The sequence below is a fragment of the Rhinoderma darwinii genome, chromosome 2 (assembly GCF_050947455.1).
Source record: "Rhinoderma darwinii isolate aRhiDar2 chromosome 2, aRhiDar2.hap1, whole genome shotgun sequence".
Classification (NCBI taxonomy): Eukaryota; Metazoa; Chordata; class Amphibia; order Anura; family Rhinodermatidae; genus Rhinoderma; species Rhinoderma darwinii.
This window is the reverse complement of record NC_134688.1, coordinates 201060580-201080992: the sequence shown is the minus strand read 5'-3', so window position 1 is coordinate 201080992 and position 20413 is coordinate 201060580. Positions and strand designations below refer to the sequence as shown.

Sequence of the window (20413 nt, the reverse complement as noted above, 5' to 3'; positions counted from 1 at the left end):
TTTAACCTTTTAAATGCCGCGGTCAATAGCGGCTGCGGCATTTAAATAGTTAGAAAGAGGGGGGAGATCGCGGGGGTGCCGATTTTTGTTATAGCAGCCTGGGGGCCTAATGAAGACCCCAGGTGTGCCATCTTTGTGCTCCTATTAAGCCCTTCCAGAGGCAGCCTGTCAGAAAGATTGTATACATTAGTATTGCAGTATATAGTGCAAGCGATCCAAAGATCACTGGTTAAGTCCCCTAGGGGGACAAATAAAAAGAATTTAAAAAAATCAGTTCAATAAAGTATTTTTTATGTACAAAAAAAAATTATTAAAAGTTTAAAAAAAAATATTTTCCCATTTTCCTCCCAAATCATAGTTAAAAAATAAATAAACGTAATTGGTATTGCTGCGTCCGTAAAAATCGTAACTATTACAATATATCATTATTTAACTCGCACGGTGTAAACGCCAGAATCGCTGTTTTTTGGTAAACTCATCTCCCTCAAAAAATAGAAGTGATCAATACCTTGCTTGTACCCCAAAATTGTAACATTATAAAACTACAGCTTATCCTGCAAAAAATATGCCCTCATGTTGCTTAATTGATGGACAAATATAAAAGTTATGGAATTTTCCGACACAAAATACATTTTATTTTTGACAGTTTTTTCCTTGTAAAAGTAGTAAAATATAGAAAAAAACTATATGAATTTGGTATCGCCATAATTGTATTGACCCACAGAATAAAGTTAAATGTCATTTTAATTGCATGGTGAATTCCATAAAAACGAAGCACAAAAAACAATGGAGGAATCACTGTTTTTTTTCATTTTTTACCCTACAAGTAATTTTTTTCCCGTTTCCTATTACATTATATGGTATAATAAATGATGCAATTAAGAACTGCAACTCGTCCCGCAAAAATCAAGCCCTCATAGTACTATATTGACGGAAAAATAAAAAAGTTATGCCTTTTGGAAGGCGGGGAGGAAAAAATTGAATTTAAATTCTGAAAAATGGCTGCTGTGGGAAGGCGTTTATCGAATGTGTGAATTGCAGTACCAAGAAAGATGATCAAACCTGGAGTTATTCAGTTTAGAAAAACGACGGCTTATTGACGTTCTTATTACAATGTACAAAAATATAATTGGACAGTACAGAGATCTTTCTAATGATCTTTTTACACCTAAGCCTGTAACAATGATAAGGGGGCATCCTCGACTTCTGGAGGAAAAAAGGTTTTACCATCATCACAGACGGGAATACTTTACTGTGAGAGCGGTGAGACTATGGATATCTCTGCCACAGGATGTTGTGATGGTTGATTCTTTTAGCTATTTCAAGAAGGGCATTCATGCCTTTCCTTAAAAATATATTATTACCGGTTATGATTACTAGATTCTGGAGATGGGACGTTGATCCAGGGATTTATTCTGATTGCCATATTTGAAGACAGGGAGAAATTTTTTCCCCTAATGGGGCAATCTCATGGGGGTTTTGCCTTCCTCTGGATTAACACGGTAGGATTATAGATTGGACTTGATGGACCTGTGTTAGGAAACGTCCATCACTTTTAGGTTGTCACTGCTAGCCAAGCTTCTGGGTGGTCCTGGTTTAAGATGCTCAAGATGATCTGTTCAGTTTTTTTTCATTGTTGCTTGTGATTTTCTTGTGAATGCATATGTCTGATCAAGCTCCTGGTTACACCCTGAATCACCTTGTCTACTTGGACACTTTGAACTAGACTTCAGCTTTGTCTTTGGATTTACCCTCTGCTCACTGATTTGGATATTCTGCTCACAGCTGGTTTCGACCTCTGCAATTCCTGGTATTCTTCTGTTTTGCAATTTGGACCAGTCTCTCCTGGTTTGAGCTCTGCTTGTTGATCACCACTCTGGCTTTCTGGTTATCCGTTCTGGTATTACCTGCAAGTGCACCTCCTGTCGAACACTTTATTCTGTAAAAGAAACCTTGGTTCTATGCGGCCAAATCCAACCTTGCCGCGGGCTCTGATGAAGACCATAGAGTAGCCTTAGACTTTGCTTACCAAAATGGTGACGGACTTGAGGTAGCTGATTTACTCGTACGCTTGCTCCAGACAGTCTGCAGCTGCCTTTTGGGGAATTGCTCGTATAACAATTCCATAAACTTTAACTCTGTGGAATTGCTGAAGTAGCGATTCCTTGACAATCTGTGTCTTTTTTCAACCTTATCAACTATGTAACTATGTAACCTTAGCCCTAGTTAATGTAAGGTTTCATTCACATATGCGTCGGGACCATAGGTTTCAATTTGCATCACCATTGGTTTAGCGTAGTCGACTACGGTATTGATTCCGTCAAAACAACAGAACCCTTACACAACGGTGACAAATGGAAACCATTTGCACCGGATCCTTCACCATTGAATTCAATGGTGATGCAAATGGAAACCTATGTTTTCCGTTTGTTTGAGTTTGGATTCCGTTCATGGGTTCCCCAGACAGAAAGCTCAGACGGAACCCATGAACGGAGCCCCAAAGCAGATGTGAATAAAGCCTTATTGTGTTACATGCTCATTATCTCAGAGGGCTGTAGGTTTGTACTCCATACATGACATCATGCACATTGCGACTTAACAGAGTGAAATACATATCTATATATGGATACCATTATAAATTACAGTTTGTTTCATAATTAGATTATTAATTATAGGGACTGTCTCAAGTGGACAACCCTTTTACATATTCCCTATTACATATATATATATATATATATATATATATATATATATATATATATACACTACCGTTCAAAAGTTTAGGGTCACTTAGAAATGTCCTAATTTTTGCAAGAAAAGCACAGTTTTTTTCAATGAAGATAACATTAAATTAATCAGAAATACACTCTATACATTGTTAATGTGCTAAATGACTATTCTAGCTGCAAATGTCTGGTTTTTAATGCAATATCTACATAGGTGTATAGAGGCCCATTTCCAGCAACCATCACTCCAGTGTTCTAATGGTACATTGTGTTTGCTAACTGTGTTAGAAGGCTAATGGATGATTAGAAAACACTTAAAAACCCTTGTGCAATTATGTTAGCACCGCTGTAAACCATTTTGCTGTTTAGAGGAGCTATAAAACTGCCCTTCCTTTGAGCTAGTTGAGAATCTGGAGCATTACATTTGTTGGTTCGATTAAACTCTCAAAATGGCTAGAAAAAGAGAGCTTTCTTGTGAAACTCGACAATCTATTCTTGTTCTTAGAAATGAAGGCTATTCCATGCGAGAAATTGCCAAGAAACTGAAGATTTTCTACAACGGTGTGTACTACTCCCTTTAGAGGACAGCACAAACAGGCTCTAACCAGAGTAGAAAGAGAAGTGGGAGGCCCCGCTGCACAACTGAGCAACAAGACAAGTACTTTAGAGTCTCTAGTTTGAGACGCAAAATACTGTAAATCCAGTACCTAGTATTTCTGAGCTCATACAATATGTGAATAATAACTGTAGGACCTCACAGGTCCTCAACTGGCAGCTTCATTAAATAGTACCCGCAAAGCGCCAGTGTCAACGTCTACAGTGAAGAGGCGACTCCGGGATGCTGGCCTTCAGGGCAGAGTGGCAAAGAAAAAGCCATATCTGAGACTGGCTAATAAAAGGAAAAGATTAATATGGGCAAAAGCACACAGACATTGGACAGAGGAAGATTGGAAAACAGTGTTATGGACAGACGAATCGAAGTTTGAGGTGTTTGGATCACACAGAAGAACATTTGTGAGATGCAGAACAACTGAAAAGATGCTGGAAGAGTGGCTGACGCCATCTGTAAAGCATGGTGGAGGTAATGTGATGGTCTGGGGTTGCTTTGGTGCTGGTAAAGTGGGAGATTTGTACAAGGTAAAAGGGATTTTGAATAAGGAAGGCTATCACTCCATTTTGCAACGCGATGCCATACCCTGTGGACAGCGCTTGATTGGAGCCAATTTCATCCTACAACAGGACAATGACCCAAAGCACACCTCCAAATTATGCAAGAACTATTTAGGGAAGAAGCAGGCAGCTGGTATTCTATCTGTAATGGAGTGGCCAGCGCAGTCACCAGATCTCAACCCCTTAGAGCTGTTGTGGGAGCAGCTTGACCGTATGGTACGCAAGAAGTGCCCATCAAGCCAATCCAACTTGTGGGAGGGGCTTCTGGAAGCATGGGGTGAAATTTCTCCCGATTACCTCAGCAAATTAACAGCTAGAATGCCAAAGGTCTGCAATGCTGTAATTGCTGCAAATGGAGCATTCTTTGACGAAAGCAAAGTTTGAAGGAGAAAATTATTATTTGAAATAAAAATCATTATTTCTAACCTTGTCAATGTCTTGACTATATTTTCTAGTCATTTTGCAACTCATTTGATAAATATAAGTGTGAGTTTTCATGGAAAACACAAAATTGTCTGGGTGACCCCAAACTTTTGAACGGTAGTGTATATATATATATATATATATATATATATATATATATATATATATATATGTACACATATAAATCCAACATAATTTCCTGGTTATATAACTACGTAATTAGAAATGTAAATCAATCACAATAGTTGGTTATAAAACAATATTATTGCTTAAATTTTTTGGTTTCAACAAGCCTGAACCTTTCTGTAACTCCCAAACTGCACTGAAGTAGTCCTCCTCTGACATACCTGCTCATACTAACGATGAGCAAATTTTATATAGGACAAACTCTGTCACACTCCTATTGGATTGATAGTGTACTCGAAATGAAAATACTCTACTGAGACACCCAATGATAAGAGGACAAATCATGTGCTCCGGTTTCAGCTTTGTCTTATGCTTGTAATAGCATAATACGTATATGCTGTCTTTTAACATCAACCTGAATGTGTCATCTCTTGGAGACATATAATGCTAACACACTGCTGTTTTTACAACACTCATTTATATTTCTGTTTGAGTGCATCTCCATAAAAAACAAGGTGGCGCACATTTTTAAATGTTGTTGTTTTACTTGTTTTCTGTCTGTGAAAATGGTGGACAGGTTAATGAGAATTTGGTGCAGATACTATATATTGGCATGAATAAAATTAGCTTCAACCAGTAGAACAGGTGTATGTACCCATTTCCTTGAAACTACCAGTCATATCAAAATAAACTCTATTTATTCAGCACATAACTGTAATTTTAATATTTTTTTAAAAAAAAAAACTTCTACAATGTACGCTAGGCGTCACTTGTCTATACATGGCTGACAGTATTTCATAGTAGAAATTGTCAGATGTGCTTTGTTAATAAGGCACACTTCTATTCCACTTTTGGCTATGTCCAGCAAGTGTGAAATGGAAAAATGACGTACAAAAATATGACTATAATGCATAAGACGTATTTTGCTTTTCTATTGTTTTAATATATTGGCTTATTATATTTTTTGTTTGTTTTGGCTTTATTCATTAAAAAAACAAGTTTATAAACCAGTAGACAGTGTTGCTAGGTGTTGGCTAGCTAGGAAATACTGGATAATAACATCTGCTACAAAGATTTGCTAGGCCAACGGTTGTGGCGCAATGTATTAGCTGTAGAGTAGGTTACATCAGGATACACTGTCACAATGTGATGAAGTTGCATCCCATATGGTAGCCCTAAACCTAGACTTTGCCGAGCATAGATTGTGTTTCATTAATGATAACACCTACTACAATAGAAGTGAATGTTTGTAAGGGTATATTCATGGCACAGCAGTTATAAGGGTGTATTTAGGGTGGGCTGAATGACCATGTGCTCTAGGTGTTGGGTGCCAGGGGGGTGCTAATTAGTTACTCCGCATTAAGGTGTCCATAACTATAACTATCTAATATGTATGGGGATCTCTTGCCCGATGGCAGATACATAGAGGCATTAACCATGCTGGATTTCAATAAGCTCGGTTCTTCAATATGCCCGTTCCCGCTGGAGATATGGGGCTATTTTACTCTCCTTATTGAAATAAAGATCAATGCTTGGACAGGTCGAGCGTGCATGTTAACCCCTTCCCACCGCAGTCAGTTTTTATTTTTTCCTTCCATCTTCCAAGAACCATGACTTTTTTTATTATTCCATTGAAATAGAAATGTCAGGGCTTGTTATTTGCAAGATAAGTTGTCGTTTTTAATGGCACAATTGAATGTGTTACGTAATGTACAGAAAAACGTGTAAAAAAAAATATATTGTGGTGTGGAAAAATAACAGTAACACTGGCATTTTGTTACTTATTTTAGTTCAGACATGCCTGACCATCATTTACTATATATATATATATATATATATATATATATATATATATATATATATTAGGCAAAGTGTACAGGCATGTTATTGAGGTTAAAATACTTAAATTGCCAACCTTAACCAGTATACCTCATACAGTCATAACCTATTCTAAGGCTTACTTCTCCTGGCCTTTCTCCTTTACTATCTCAGTTGCCTCCAGCTTTACAAATCCTGGCTGATCCTATGTTCTCCCCTTCAGCTATGCTGTTGGAAATGAATTTAATAGGTTTACCATTACAACACAAGAGATGCTATTAACTTAACACCAAGAAGAACAGCAAACGACATTCTTTAGCATTCAATAATAGTGTGGAGAAGACAGAAAGATCCTGGTATTTTCCACAAACCTGTAGGTAATAAGGCTGTTATAGAACTCATTTTCCGTTTGATCCTAAGGGTATGTTCACACGGCCAAATTTCAGACGTATACGAGGCGTATTATGCCTCGTTTTACGTCTGAAAATATGGCTACAATACGTCGGCAAACATCTGCCCATTCATTTGAATGGGTTTGCCGACGTACTGTGCAGACGACCTGTTATTTACGAGTCGTCGTTTGACAGCTGTCAAACGACGACCCGTAAATTTACTGCCTCGGCAAAGAAGTGCAGGGCACTTCTTTGCCACGTAATTTGAGCCGTTCTTCATTGAAATCAATGAAGCACGGCTCAAGGTTTACGAGCGTCTCAGACGCCTCGTAAATTACGAGGAGGAGCTTTTACGTGTGAAACGAGGCAGCTGTTAACAGTCTGTCTTTTCACACGTAACTGCCTCTCAGCGTGTGAACATACCCTAAATGTATCATGTTACAATTGTACAATATTGTATTCATCCTAGAGAACAGTCACTCATATTTCTTAATAGTGGACAAGATAAAAAAAACACTCCGATGTGCTGACTCATTATGTGAACGCTGCAAGAGGTCTGCATATATACTACTGTATACTCTGTGCACTAACTATTACACTATTAGACATGGATCTCTCTTTTTTGTTGTTCAACTTATATTTCTTGCTTAGTCCAATCATGAAACAAACGTGTCAAAGGGGTTTTCACATTGATGGCCTATCTTACGAGTAATCGGTGAGGGTCCCAGAGATTGAACCAAAAATGAAGGGGCTGCCATGCTTTCTGGGGCACCACTATCCCTTTAATGTGCCTGGTAATAGTTAGTATAGGCCATTAATGTGTTTTTTTCAGTAAACCCCTTTATTGCTTGCTAAAAGCTACTATTCTATTGCACTTTAATCATGCCCTAGGGGACATATAGGGACATGGTGTTCTATAGGTATTCTATACCTAATGGGACGTATATGTAAGCAGGGAGAAACTAATCTTTGTTTAATAATAGTAACAACAGCCAGTAACTGTCATAAGGGTTCTCAAGTGTGACATATTCCTCTTTGTAGCAGCTCAATAAATATGTCTCATCACTAAGGATACATTTTACCAAATGCTTAATAAGATAATTAATGGAATATTTGATAATATTGTTCTGAAATCATAATAGTGGAGGATATCTTGCTCTTAAAGAAAAATAATAAACAGGCCAATTGTGCATCATGTGATGAGCTGCAGCCGATATACTATTAATATATTGTACTGCTACCATGAAAGTTACTAAGATTGCACAGTGCTGGTGCTCCCCATATCTAATGACACTGAATATATGTATGTTTGGCAAATCAGGCTGCTTTCACAGTTTGGCATGTAGAGATATATGGATTTATTAAATGTTAATCTTGGCTCTGCAGCAGTAATTGTTCTATAATCTTTTTGCTCTGTGAAATATTTTGTCTGGTATCTCGTAGAATTTGTTTTAAGCTTTATAGTTATTAAGCTGTTTTATTAGGTAACATGCAGCCAATAACACTGAAAGGCTGTTTATTTACATAAAATGGCTGTAATACTTCTAGCTTGTTTGCTTCCATTTCTATATGTGATCTAAATATGTAACAGTCTTGTATGTTTTTTAACATATAGGACTACATAGACTCAGAAAATCATCCTTTCATATGCAGGGGCGTCGCTAGCCCCTGATTTTTGGCCCGGCTCCGCGGGCGACTGACACTACAGGCGTCACAGCAGTCACAATTGTGACCAGACAGCGGCCCCGGCACCGCGTCTATAAAAATTTACTATAGTAACTGGGGCCTATGTCATAAAATACACGGGCCCCTGTTACTATAGTAATACCACTATACTTACCCTCCTTCCCGAGCGCAGTGGAAGTCCTGACGTCTTCTCATGTCATGACGTCACGACGCTGGGCGCTGCGCATGACGTCACAACGCTTGGTGGTACTGTCTCATGGGCTCTGTATCTAAGCCTACGACATTGTAGACTTAGATACAGGGCCCCAGAAGACAGTAATCTTATACGGTATAAGATTACTGTCTGCTGGGGCCCTGTAACTAAGCTTAACATGTGGTAGGCTTAGATACAGGGTCCAACAGACAGTATCACACATGGGCTCCGTATATAAGCCTACCACATAGTAGGTTTAGAAACATAGTTTAGATACATGGCCATGTATGATACTGTCTGATGCGACCTGTATCTAAGCCTACCACATTGTAGTCTTAGATACAGGGCCCCAGCAGACAGTAATCTTATACAGTATAAGATTACTGTCTGCTAAGGTCCTGTATCCACACCTGCCTTGTGGTAGGCTTAGATACATGATCTAGCAGACAGTATCACACATGGGCCCTGTATCTAAGCCTAACACCTGTGTTACTAATGGTTTTTTTTTGTGTTTGTGTTTTTTTACAGATTCGAGGACTATTTAGATGACGGCTTTTTAATGTTTCTTCTATGACTTTATATTTTCTTTTAAACTTCATTACTACCGCCTTAGTAATGGCCCCTGGCTGATTGACAGCGTCCATTACTAAAGCAGGGCTAAGTGTTAGCCGATGCAGAGGCTAACACTAACCCCCATTATTACCCCGGTACCCACCGCCACCAAGGGTACCGGGAAGAGCCGGATACGTTTCAGTATCTGACCACCTGTAGTGACGGTCGGGCATTGGGGCGGTTACAGGCTGGTATTATTAGGCTGGGAAAGCCCAAAACCAGGCCTTTCACACCCTGGTAATGCTAGCCTGCTGCTGCTGTGTTGTATCTGGCTGGTTATCCAAAAATGGGAGGGGCCTCACATGATTTTTTTTTTTAAATGGAAAAAACGTGCCGTCCCCCTCCCCAATTTTTCATAACCAGCAAGATATAACATAGCAGCAGCAGCCTAGCATTACCAGGGTGGGAAGGCCCACTGTTTTTGGCCTTTCCTAGCCTAATAATACCAGCCTGCAGTCACACCAGTACCCAGCCATCACTATAGATGGTCGGGTACTGGATTGCACTCAGCTCTTCCCAGTACCCCTGGTGGTGGTGGGTATCGGGGTAATAATGGGGGGGCTAGTGCTAGCCTTTTCACCGGCTAACATTAAGCCCCACCTTAGCAATGGACGTTGTCAATCAGCCAGCGGTAGTAACAAAGTTTAAAAAAATACAAAGAAAAAATATTTTATTGAAATAAAAAAAACACACAACCCTCATTGACCATTTTATTGAGAATAAAATAAAACATAATCGAAGTAGTCCTCGAATCCAACCTAGTCCAATAACCAAACCTGTAAAAAAACACAAACATACCCAAAAAATTTGTAAGGCCAGATTCACACGAGTTTGTTCGGTCCGTGATATACAGACCGTATGTCGGTAGTATTTCCCGGACCGAACACACTTCAGGAGCCGGGCTCCTAGCGTCATAGTTATATATGACCACAGTACGGGACAGTTTTCCCGCAGCGAGGCAGGTAGATAACTATGACGCTAGGAGCCCGGCTCCCTGAAGTGTGTTCGGTCCGGGAAGTACTGCCGACATATGGTTCGTTTATCATGGACCGAACACGCTCGTGTGAATCCGGCCTAACACATACAAAAGCAAAGCAATTCTTATACTTACCTTTTCTGGGTCCATCTTTGGAGCCGCAATGTCTGCGAGCTGGGCCCCATATCTAATGCTATCATATGTGATACTGTCTGCTGAGCCAATGTATCTAATCCTATCCATAGCTATAGGGTTGTAGTGCTATAGATATGCTGTCTCATATATATACTGTCTGCTGGGGCCATGTATCTAAGCCTATCATGTATGATACTGTCTGCTGAGACAAGGTGGATATGTGGGACTACCTACAGGGGACTGCATGGCTACACGGGGGATGTATGGTAGGGGGACTGTGTGTGGAACCATACCGGGGTGTTGTGACACAATATACAGGGGGGCATTGTGTGGGGCATCCTCTACAGGTGTCTTCGATTAGAGCACCGAGACAACTTTGCTTGAGCCTCCAGAAATGCCAAATTTGCTCCTGAGGTTAAGTACAAGGATACATACTGCTGGGGCCCTGTAACACGCGTAAATCTGTCTATGTGTGTTGCGTTTTGCATTAGTGTGCTTTGCGTGTGACGTGTTTTCACACACTTGCAATCACTTTTTTTTTCAGTGTAATTGATGCGTGAAACACGGACAGTACACAGATGTTGTCCGTGTGCTGTCCATGGTTTTCATGCACCCATTGACTTCAATGGGCGGCTAGGTGCGTGAAAACACACCAATATAGGACATGCAGTGAGTTTCACGCATTGGACACTTGCTGCCTGAAAAATCACACATGTGTGAATAGCCCCATTAATATCAATGTGGCCGTGTGCTCTGCGTTGTTTCAACACACAGCACACGGACGAGAATCACGCTCGTCTGAATGAGCCCTAAGTTTATCATGTGTGATACTGTCTGCTGGGGACATGTATCTAAGCCTACCATGTATGATATTGTCTGCTGGGGCCATGTATCTAAGCCTATCATGTGTGATAGTGTCTGCTGAGACAATCCATCTAATTCTATCCAGCGGTGAAGCTATAGGAGCCTTAGTCTTATAGATATTCTATTTCTGATATGTATGTAAAAATTATTTTTTTTTCAGGGGGATAAATATATGTCTCGGGCCTTGTGCCCCTGATATTTTAAGACCCTAGCAACGCCCCTGCTCATATGTAAAGATGTTTCTTTTGTCTGGGCTTGTCAGTATCTTTACAGTTTTCTACTATATCTTGCTACATATTATGGCAATATTTTTATAATATTTCATATTTAGTCTGTGTAAGCGACTATTAGATTAGGTATGAGATAGGGACGTTATAAACTGGTGACAGAGCCTCTTTAAGCTTTTAAGCTCCACCTAGTGGTTTATTATTTAAAGCTATGGACACCCTCAAAAGCATTTTATTTATATAAAGGTGTGCCGTGGGATTTCTTCTCTTTATATATATATATATATATATGTGTGTGTGTGTGTATATAGCAGGAATAAAGAGCAAGTAACGGCACCAGGACTTCAATGTTGGGGAGATGTTAGTTTATTCACCACCAGGTGGAAAGAATGAGCGACGTTTCGGTTCACACCCGAACCTTTCTCAAGCTAGTTACAACAGTGCATAGTGCCACATATAAATAGGGATACAAAGAATGTACATTCAACAGTGCAATTAATAATATATATGTAAAAAATCCATTAATATACAACATATAGTTATACAAAAGTAGACATATACCAATATGTGTGTCCAGATAAATGTGTTTAAGAAACAACATCTCATAATATCTGAAAAATAATACAGGAAAAATAAGGTAATAGTATAATTACCCTAATCAAAAGCACCAGCTCATAATGAAGGGGGAGGAGCAGAGGGAATGTCCCAACGCAATTATAGTGGAAAAGAAGTAATATTATATCATAAAACCTACAGTGTCAGCTCTCGGTGATGCATGGAATAAACCATGGCGTCCCGCGGTCGATAATGCACGTGCGCAAAATGGTGAACTGCCGGAAATGCGTCATGTGGAACGCATATCTGAAACGCAGTATAGCCGCGCATGCGCAGACAGTGAATTCTGTCCCGAAGTATGTTTACATCAATATGGAAAAGAACTCAAAAGAGTATATAACCAGCAATCTATAGTTTTTTATATATAGATAGCCCATATTAGATATATATATATATATATATATATATATATATATGGGGGATATATTTAAATATCTATAACAAAAAGACTCATTTATGTAGTCTAAAGGGAATGGCCACGGACCACAACATAAATGGAGAGAACGGCTATACCTACAAATAGGTGGCCGTATCTCACAGAGACAACATAGTCTCAACCACCCACTCATGTCTTTATGAATTAAGGACCATGTTATAGACATAAATAGAAAAGTAATGATTTATTACATATATTGATTATAATTTATTCCACATGATTTCCACAGAGAGCATATAATACACATCGAAAGTTTCTGATTTACATCAAAGAAAATCTGTATATAATCCTTGGAACAAAATTGATTAGGAAACGTGGCCTCTGCTCCCATGATGTACATCCCTTCATATAAGTTGGTATCTGTGAATAGAAAAAATATTTTATATAAAGTGAGAAAATATGTAAAAATGAGTATACATAAAAATACATCTGTATTTATATAAATTTAAAAACAATGTCAAAAAGATCCCACCTACACTCAAAAGAATGGATCGTATATAAATATATCAGACTCATAATAGATCATGTCATATATACATGAGCTTTCAGATATGTGGGAAATATGTATATTCTACATTAAGTCCCTTTGGGGACATGGTTTCAAGAGTAAAAATCCACTCAAGTTCTTTACGTTTGAGGGCCAACTCTCTGTCACCTCCTCGTCTGTTTAGGGGTACTGAATCAATAATTTTAAAGCGCATTTGGGATACATTATGTCTACAGTCTACATAATGTCTAGAGACTGGTAGATCTCGTCTCTTGGTGTTAATACTAGATTTGTGGTTCCTCATTCTAAGCGTTACTTCCGTAGTGGTCTCACCCACATAATATAGGCCACATGGACAAATCAATAGGTAGATTGCAAAGGTGGTTTTACAGGTATAGAAGCCCTGAATTTTAAAAGTTTTACCTGTTTGTGGATGACAAAAACTATCTCCCTTAATCATATGATTACACATATTGCATCCCAGGCACGGGAAACATCCATATTTTGGAGGGGCTAGAACACTCTGTGACATCTTAGTTTTAGATCCAATATCTGCCCTTACTAGCCTATTTCTGATGGTTTTACCTTTACGGTATGCTAATAATGGTGGCTCTTGGAATTCCTTAATAAGGGGAAAAGCCCTAGTTAATAGACCGCGGGACGCCATGGTTTATTCCATGCATCACCGAGAGCTGACACTGTAAGTTTTATGATATAATATTACTTCTTTTTTACTATAATTGCGTTGGAACATTCCCTCTGCTCCTCCCCCTTCATTATGAGCTGGTGCTATTGATTAGGGTAATTATAATACTACCTTATTTTTCCTGTATTATTTTTCATATATTATGAGATGTTGTTTCTTAAACACATCTATCTGGACACACATATTGGTATATGTCTACTTTTGTATAACTATATGTTGTATATTAATGGATTTTTTACATATATATTATTAATTGCACTGTTGAATGTACATCCTTTGTATCCCTATTTATATGTGGCACTATGCATTGTTGTAACTAGCTTGAGAAAGGTTCGGGTGTGAACCGAAACGTCGCTCATTCTTTCCACCTGGTGGTGAATAAACCAACATCTCCCCAACATTGAAGTCCTGGTGCTGTTACTTGCTCTTTATTCCTGCTATTTCATTCCAAGGAGTTGATTCATCCTTACTATGGTAACGTGCACATGGCCTGATTTCCAGTCTACATTGAGTGCTGTGTTTTTTGCATCTATTATATATGTGTGATATATATATATATATATATATATATATATATATATATATATATATATATATATATAATGTATTAGTGTGGTTAGTGCAACTTTGTAACTCCATTTTTGGAGAAATTATTATTACTTTTTGAGATACAGCTGCTTTGTATTCTGTATAGAGAGCAGCTGTATCTTGCGCTGAATCCTGTATCCGTCAGGTCAGCGGGACTGACTGGTTCAGTGTCAGCAGATCCTGTGTGTCCCACAAATGGTAATACCCCATATGTGGTTACAGTATAATGCCCCCTTTAGCTGCCCCCACACAGTATAAAGCCCCCATAGCTGTCTCCCTACAGTGTAATGCCCCCATAGCTGTCACCATATCAGACCCCCTGACAGTATAATGCCCCCATACAGTATAATGCCCATCATAGCTGCCACCATATCAGCCCCCCATACAGTAATGCCCCTCATAGCTGCCACCATATCAGCCCCCCTCCTTATACAGTATAATTCCTCCATATGTGCATAATAGAAAAATAATAAAGTTACTTACCTATCTCCGTTCCCAAGATGGGTGGAGGAGGAGATCCTTCTCCTCCTTTGCCCTGTGTTATGAGTGACTCAGCGCAGACAGGCGTGATGACGTCACTAAATCGCGCCTGTCTGCGCCGAACCGCTAATAGCTCACGGCAGTGAATGCTGGAGGAAGGAGCCGCCAGCTCCTTGCTCCAGGATTAAATTCAACTGGATCTGCGTCCTGAGGACGCAAATATAGTTGGAAGCAGGACCTCGGTGAGTGGTTCGCGACCCCCCGGAGGTCTTTACATGACCCCCCAGGGGGAGTGCGACCCACAGTTTGTAATGTATTGTGTCGTGCAGTTTGTGTTTGCAGTGGAGAGAGGAGAGGGGGGCCTGTAATTTAAAGTCCCTCTCTCCACCGCAAACACAGACAGTACAATACAACAGACAGTACAATACAATACAACACACCTACATTACGGGTCCCCTCTGCAGCTCACCTGCAGTCTTCCATGCTCTTCCGCATCGGCTCTTCCACAGTGGCTGGAACGCCGCCTCTCGTGACGTCACGGTCACATGGTACACTGAGTGTACCATGTGACTGTGACGTCTAAACAAACCATGCCCGTAACCAGGAAGTGGCGGCATCACGGCACATACAAACTTTGTATTAGCGCGCTGCGTGGCAACGGGGGCCCTGCTGGCCCCCCAGGCTTGTGGGCCCGGTCGCAACTGAGACCGCTGCGACCCCTATAGCTACGCCACTGCACTACTGCATCTAAATGATGAATGCAAATACCTACTGTATTCACTCATATGCAATATTTGTACTGAGCTTGAAAACGTTACATAAATGGGTATATGAAAAACACATTTTCTTGCAGCATTGAGATGCTTTTGCCTTATTTATGCTTGAAAAACATCTAAAGTGAAGTGAATAAACTTGGGAGTTATACACTTGCTCGGCATAATGGCAGTCATACTTTTATGTGTTCGTTTATAACATATCACACCTAATCCTCTATACAGAAGAGACTCCTGCTCTTCTTAGTGCAGATTCACGAATCTGCCACTCAGCATGGCAATGGACATTCATAGTTCATTTCTTAGCAGCACAGAAACAAGCCTGGGGGGGAATTGTTCTGAATGCTGACTGCAAGCGAACGCAGTTGTTTTTCACTGCTCAAGTGATCAACAATCCTAGAAGTCTTAACTGCAAACTGGAACCCAGCATCTTTTGGAAATTGCGGATCACAGAGAAATTATCATGCATAAATTATTGCCAAAAGCAGTAAACGTTCTGTGCTTAAACAGATATGTACAGCGTTTACACTGATAATTAAAAAAATACTGCAAAGTAAATTACATCTATTTATTTACCTCAAATAGGTAAAGGATTCTGTGCTGATCAATTCTATAATATATATTTATAGAGATCAGAGCTTTTATACAGAGCTCCAAATTCCCTTCTTCTCTTCACCCAGCGAGAGAGGTAAAGGGGTTTTCCAGTTCCTAAAAATTGATGGCCTATGCTCAAAATAGCATCAATAGCTGATCGCTCAGGGTCTGACTGCCGGGACCCATGCCGATCAGCTGTTTTGAAGGGGCCGCAACGCTCGTACGAGCGCAGCTTCCCCTTCATTCCGGTCACTGCTCTTATTATGAAATCGCCAACACAGCACTAGCAGCAATTCACAGTATTACAACCTTCTCCCATAAATTTTTAGGGACTGGAAAACCCCTTTTACTTATAAGATTCTAACTGCCTGTAGCCATTCTTAGGTGGAGCATACAGATTTGTACAGCTTCCACTGAGCCCAATAATAAATGCATATGTAGTAAACTCATCTTAATGAAAGTCACCACGGTCGGTAGGGTTTATTACCCAGTTTTACCTGAATAGCATTTACATCCAGGTCTTACTAGAAGCTTCTGTGGCCCAATGCAAAATCTGTAGCAGGACAACACACTACCATGTGCTATTGATGATACTGGTGTTTTCTTGTGAGGCAGAGCGTCTTCGGCCCCCTCAGGCACCAGTACCCAGGTGCAACTGCTACCTCTGCACCCAGTATAGCTACACCTCTGTAAATATCTGCATTAATATGCAGAGCTGCGGTACATTCCCATTCTACTGTTCTGCCTGTGTAAGTGTTACAGTAGTTAGTTATTGCGGTTCTGGCAGAAAACAGAACAAACTTTGCTACACTTTGGGCTCATCTCATTTTATTTAACGGTATACTTTCTTTAATATAATATGAGAAATTTACTTTTGTGGTTTTATATTTGCTGGGCATGTTCTTTTAAAATAAGGAAAACATATCAAAGATAGCAACAAAAAAAGAAACCATGTTATTATATTTGCTTTCCATGCAAGGCAAGCAGTGAATGTAGTTATTTTGTCACAAGTTATTACTTTTCTACTATTTGTGTGCATTCTTTACCATACAGAAACTATTGATTGCTTCATTTCAAATGGAAGTTCTAATTGCAATTCACTTCTGCATTATTTGACATTCCTTTACAATACCGTAAGTTCATAATTAGAATGGGGTTTTGTGCTTTGTATGCCAATACCACCTAGGAGGGTATGACTGGCAGGAAGTGGGAATTAATGATAAAAGCTTTGCTGATGATTGCAATTTACAAAAGGCAAGACTTTATCATACTCTAACATAAGAGAGGTTTAATTTAGTAAAACGTAATAAATCAGTGTATTGCTGTTTGCTGAGATGGTTCATCAAAGGGGAGAAAGTGTTTATTCTGAAGAATACTAAAGGAAGATTAACTTTTATATAACTAACACAATTAATGGGATTAATGGTGCTGTAGATAAATAATAATAACAAGAGATGAATGAATCGATTCTACAGAAATCTAATTAGTTATGAGTTTCCCTAACATTTAGGATTTTAGCAAATCTGAAACTTTTGGGATTTGCCACACACGAATCGCTCATATTACAGATTAAAAGAAGACAATTAGACAAACTAAAAGGATGAGATTACCTCGGGCAGCAGTCCGACGGGCTTCTCCATAATGCCCTGCAGACAGCCATCCCTCTAGCACAGCCAATCATGAGTGGTATAGGTGTGGGTCACTAATAACTCAGTGGATAACCTTCATATGACTCAAAGCCACTATAAACAGCCCAACCAGGAGATGCTGCTGCTTTGTTGGGATACAGAGAGGAGAGAGAAGACATCAGACAGAGAGTGAGCGATAGTAAAACACAGAATACAGATAGATAGTGGATTAGTGTCACCGAATCGAATGTGACAGCGGTTCCAAAGAATCAGACCTGAAAAGAATTTCGGGAAAATTCGCTCATCTCTGATAATAATAGTAATAATAGTAATAATAGTAATAATAATAATAATGATGATAAATTGCACAGGTATAATAACAAATTTGGAATTTAACTAGATTAATTAGAAACACCTGTTATTTTGCCACGATTTTGCCAATTTTTGCTGTTTGTTTTTGTAAAAAGTACAGGAAATACATTTGTGAACTCATTTTAGCTTCTGAATTATAGCTGCAACACCTGGACTCCCCAAAGTTCTACAGTTCTACAGTTTTAGTAATACTGAATTTTGTACCATTAATATGAACTTTCTACATTAAAATGTGTAGCTTACAGGGGTTTTCCAGTTTAGAAAATTCCATTACCATATACCCTATCAAGGAATTCTGAGATAATAGAGGGGATTTTCTCTTAGGATCCTCATCTCTGGTTTTGGAGGACCTGACTTGCCTTACACAAACAACCCATTGATTTCAATGAGAACCGTGTCATGCTTAAATTCTCTCGTGATAGCACTGCAAGAAAATTAAACACTTAGTTGTCAAGGGACCCTTCTAACCAGTTGAAGTGGTGCAAAGCAGACAACCCCTTTAAAGGGCAAAAATAAAAAAACGTTTATGAATGTTCCTGTCCTTTTTTTCTGCACAGCATTCCACTTGCTATTGCAGAAATTTGCGCACCTAAACTGTTCCCATCCCAGTGCCTACAGTAAGGTAGAAAAGCCCATTTGTATGCCCTGGAAGCTAGGATGATAACCCCTCTTTTTAAGGACGTCAATCACTTCAATTGAAAAGTGGCAGTCAGGTACAGCTTGAAGGGGTTTTTACACTGGGCAATTATGGGGCATGTTTATGTGTAAACAGGGCAGCGATCAGCAGAAGAACGAGCAAACTAATTGAAAAGCAAAATATTATCATTGTCGGCAGCACATCTCCCTGTGTAAACAGGGAGACACGCTGCCGACATGATAATAACGTATGGGGACGAGCGATCAGAGTAACGATTGCTCTTCCCGATCCATAGCTCTGTGTGACAGGAGCAAACGAGTTCTGATTAACGATGTCTCATTGATCGGCGCTCGCTGCATCAGCCGATTATTGGCCGGTGTCAAAGGGCCTTGAGAGAAGACAGCTATGATAATACAGTAAGATATGTAATTTTAAAAACAAAGAATATTGTTTTTTATTAGTGAACCCTTGGTTGCATGACAATTGGGCCATTTTATTTAATTTACAATGTCTTTATTTTGTAGGCCTACAGAGCAGAAATAGCACCAATAAAAAACAATGTAAACCAAGTGAATGATCTTGAACACCAGTTCAACGCAACCGAAATCCAATTGTCTCCTTATACTATTAGCCACCTGGAAGAGGAAAACACACGGTGGAAGCTTCTACAGGTAAAGTGTCTTGTTTCTACTGTTGAGTGAAAGTAAATTATTGTTTGAATGCATTTTGTTGCAGCAGTTGAAAATCTTATTGGCCATGTTAAAATATTTTCCCTACAGATTTGTATTGTTGGCAGTCTACTTTATTTTCTTTGTATATAATCAATTGCTGATATGAAAGTGATTCAACAGTTGACAAGTTATTCTGATGTGCTTTATCTACATGTTATTTACAAAAAATATTATACATGGTAATAAAAGGAGAATAATTAGTTGGTTGGCTAGTTGGTTGATTGGTTGGTCAGTTGGTTGGTTGGTTGGTTGGTTGGTTGGCCGGTCGGTCGGTTAGTTGGTTAAAAATGTGAAAAATCTTTGCATCTACATTGAGCTTAATTCTATGTCATTCAGTTTCTTTGACTGTTATGCCTTGAAATTTTCACCACAAATTCATAATAGGAAATGTTGTAAATATCTCACTATCTTAATAAATTCCTATTGTGGCTGCTTGTGTCTTTTTGCATTGTTTTGCATAGCATTGTGTTTCAAACCCCAAGTAATGGATGAAGAATAATATGGATAATTTTTATAAGAATGTTACCACTACTGTTTGTAATATAATATTTTGGTCTATTTTTAATATAACTATGTGATGAAAAACACATATTTAGGCCTTATTCACACGAACGTGCCCATTTTGCGCGCGCAAAAGGCAGTGTTTTTTGCGCGCGCAAAATGGGCACGTTCGTGTGAATAAGGCCTAAATATGTGTTTTTCATCACATAGTTATATTAAAAATAGACCAAAAGTTCAGTGTGACATGTGTATATTGTGCGTGGCTGCGTGATGCAGCCTAAATATGTGTTTTTCATCACATAGTTATATTAAAAATAGACCAAAAGTTCAGTGTGACATGTGTATATTGTGCGTGGCTGCGTGATGCAGCCGACATCATTATGACACTCCCTATTTATGTGATGACACAGTAAAGAAGGAGGGGATTTTATGTTTCCCCTCTCTTCTTTACAAGCTGTAGCGCGAATCGCGCGCGTCACCCGGAAGTGCTTCCGTGTGCCGTGCACGATTTCCACGC

The 20413-nt window shown here is 39.2% G+C and overlaps 1 protein-coding gene across 7 annotated transcripts in view; it reads left to right on the top strand.

Annotated features, from left to right (window-relative positions):
- DMD (dystrophin) overlaps positions 1 to 20413 on the top strand; it is a 2416993-nt gene that overhangs the window by 1939971 nt on the left and 456609 nt on the right. For all 7 annotated transcript variants that reach the window (XM_075852742.1, XM_075852740.1, XM_075852736.1 and 4 more), the window contains one exon: positions 19189 to 19335. In XM_075852742.1, coding sequence (XP_075708857.1) covers positions 19189 to 19335 — 147 coding nt within the window. The remainder of the gene's footprint in view (positions 1 to 19188; positions 19336 to 20413) is intronic.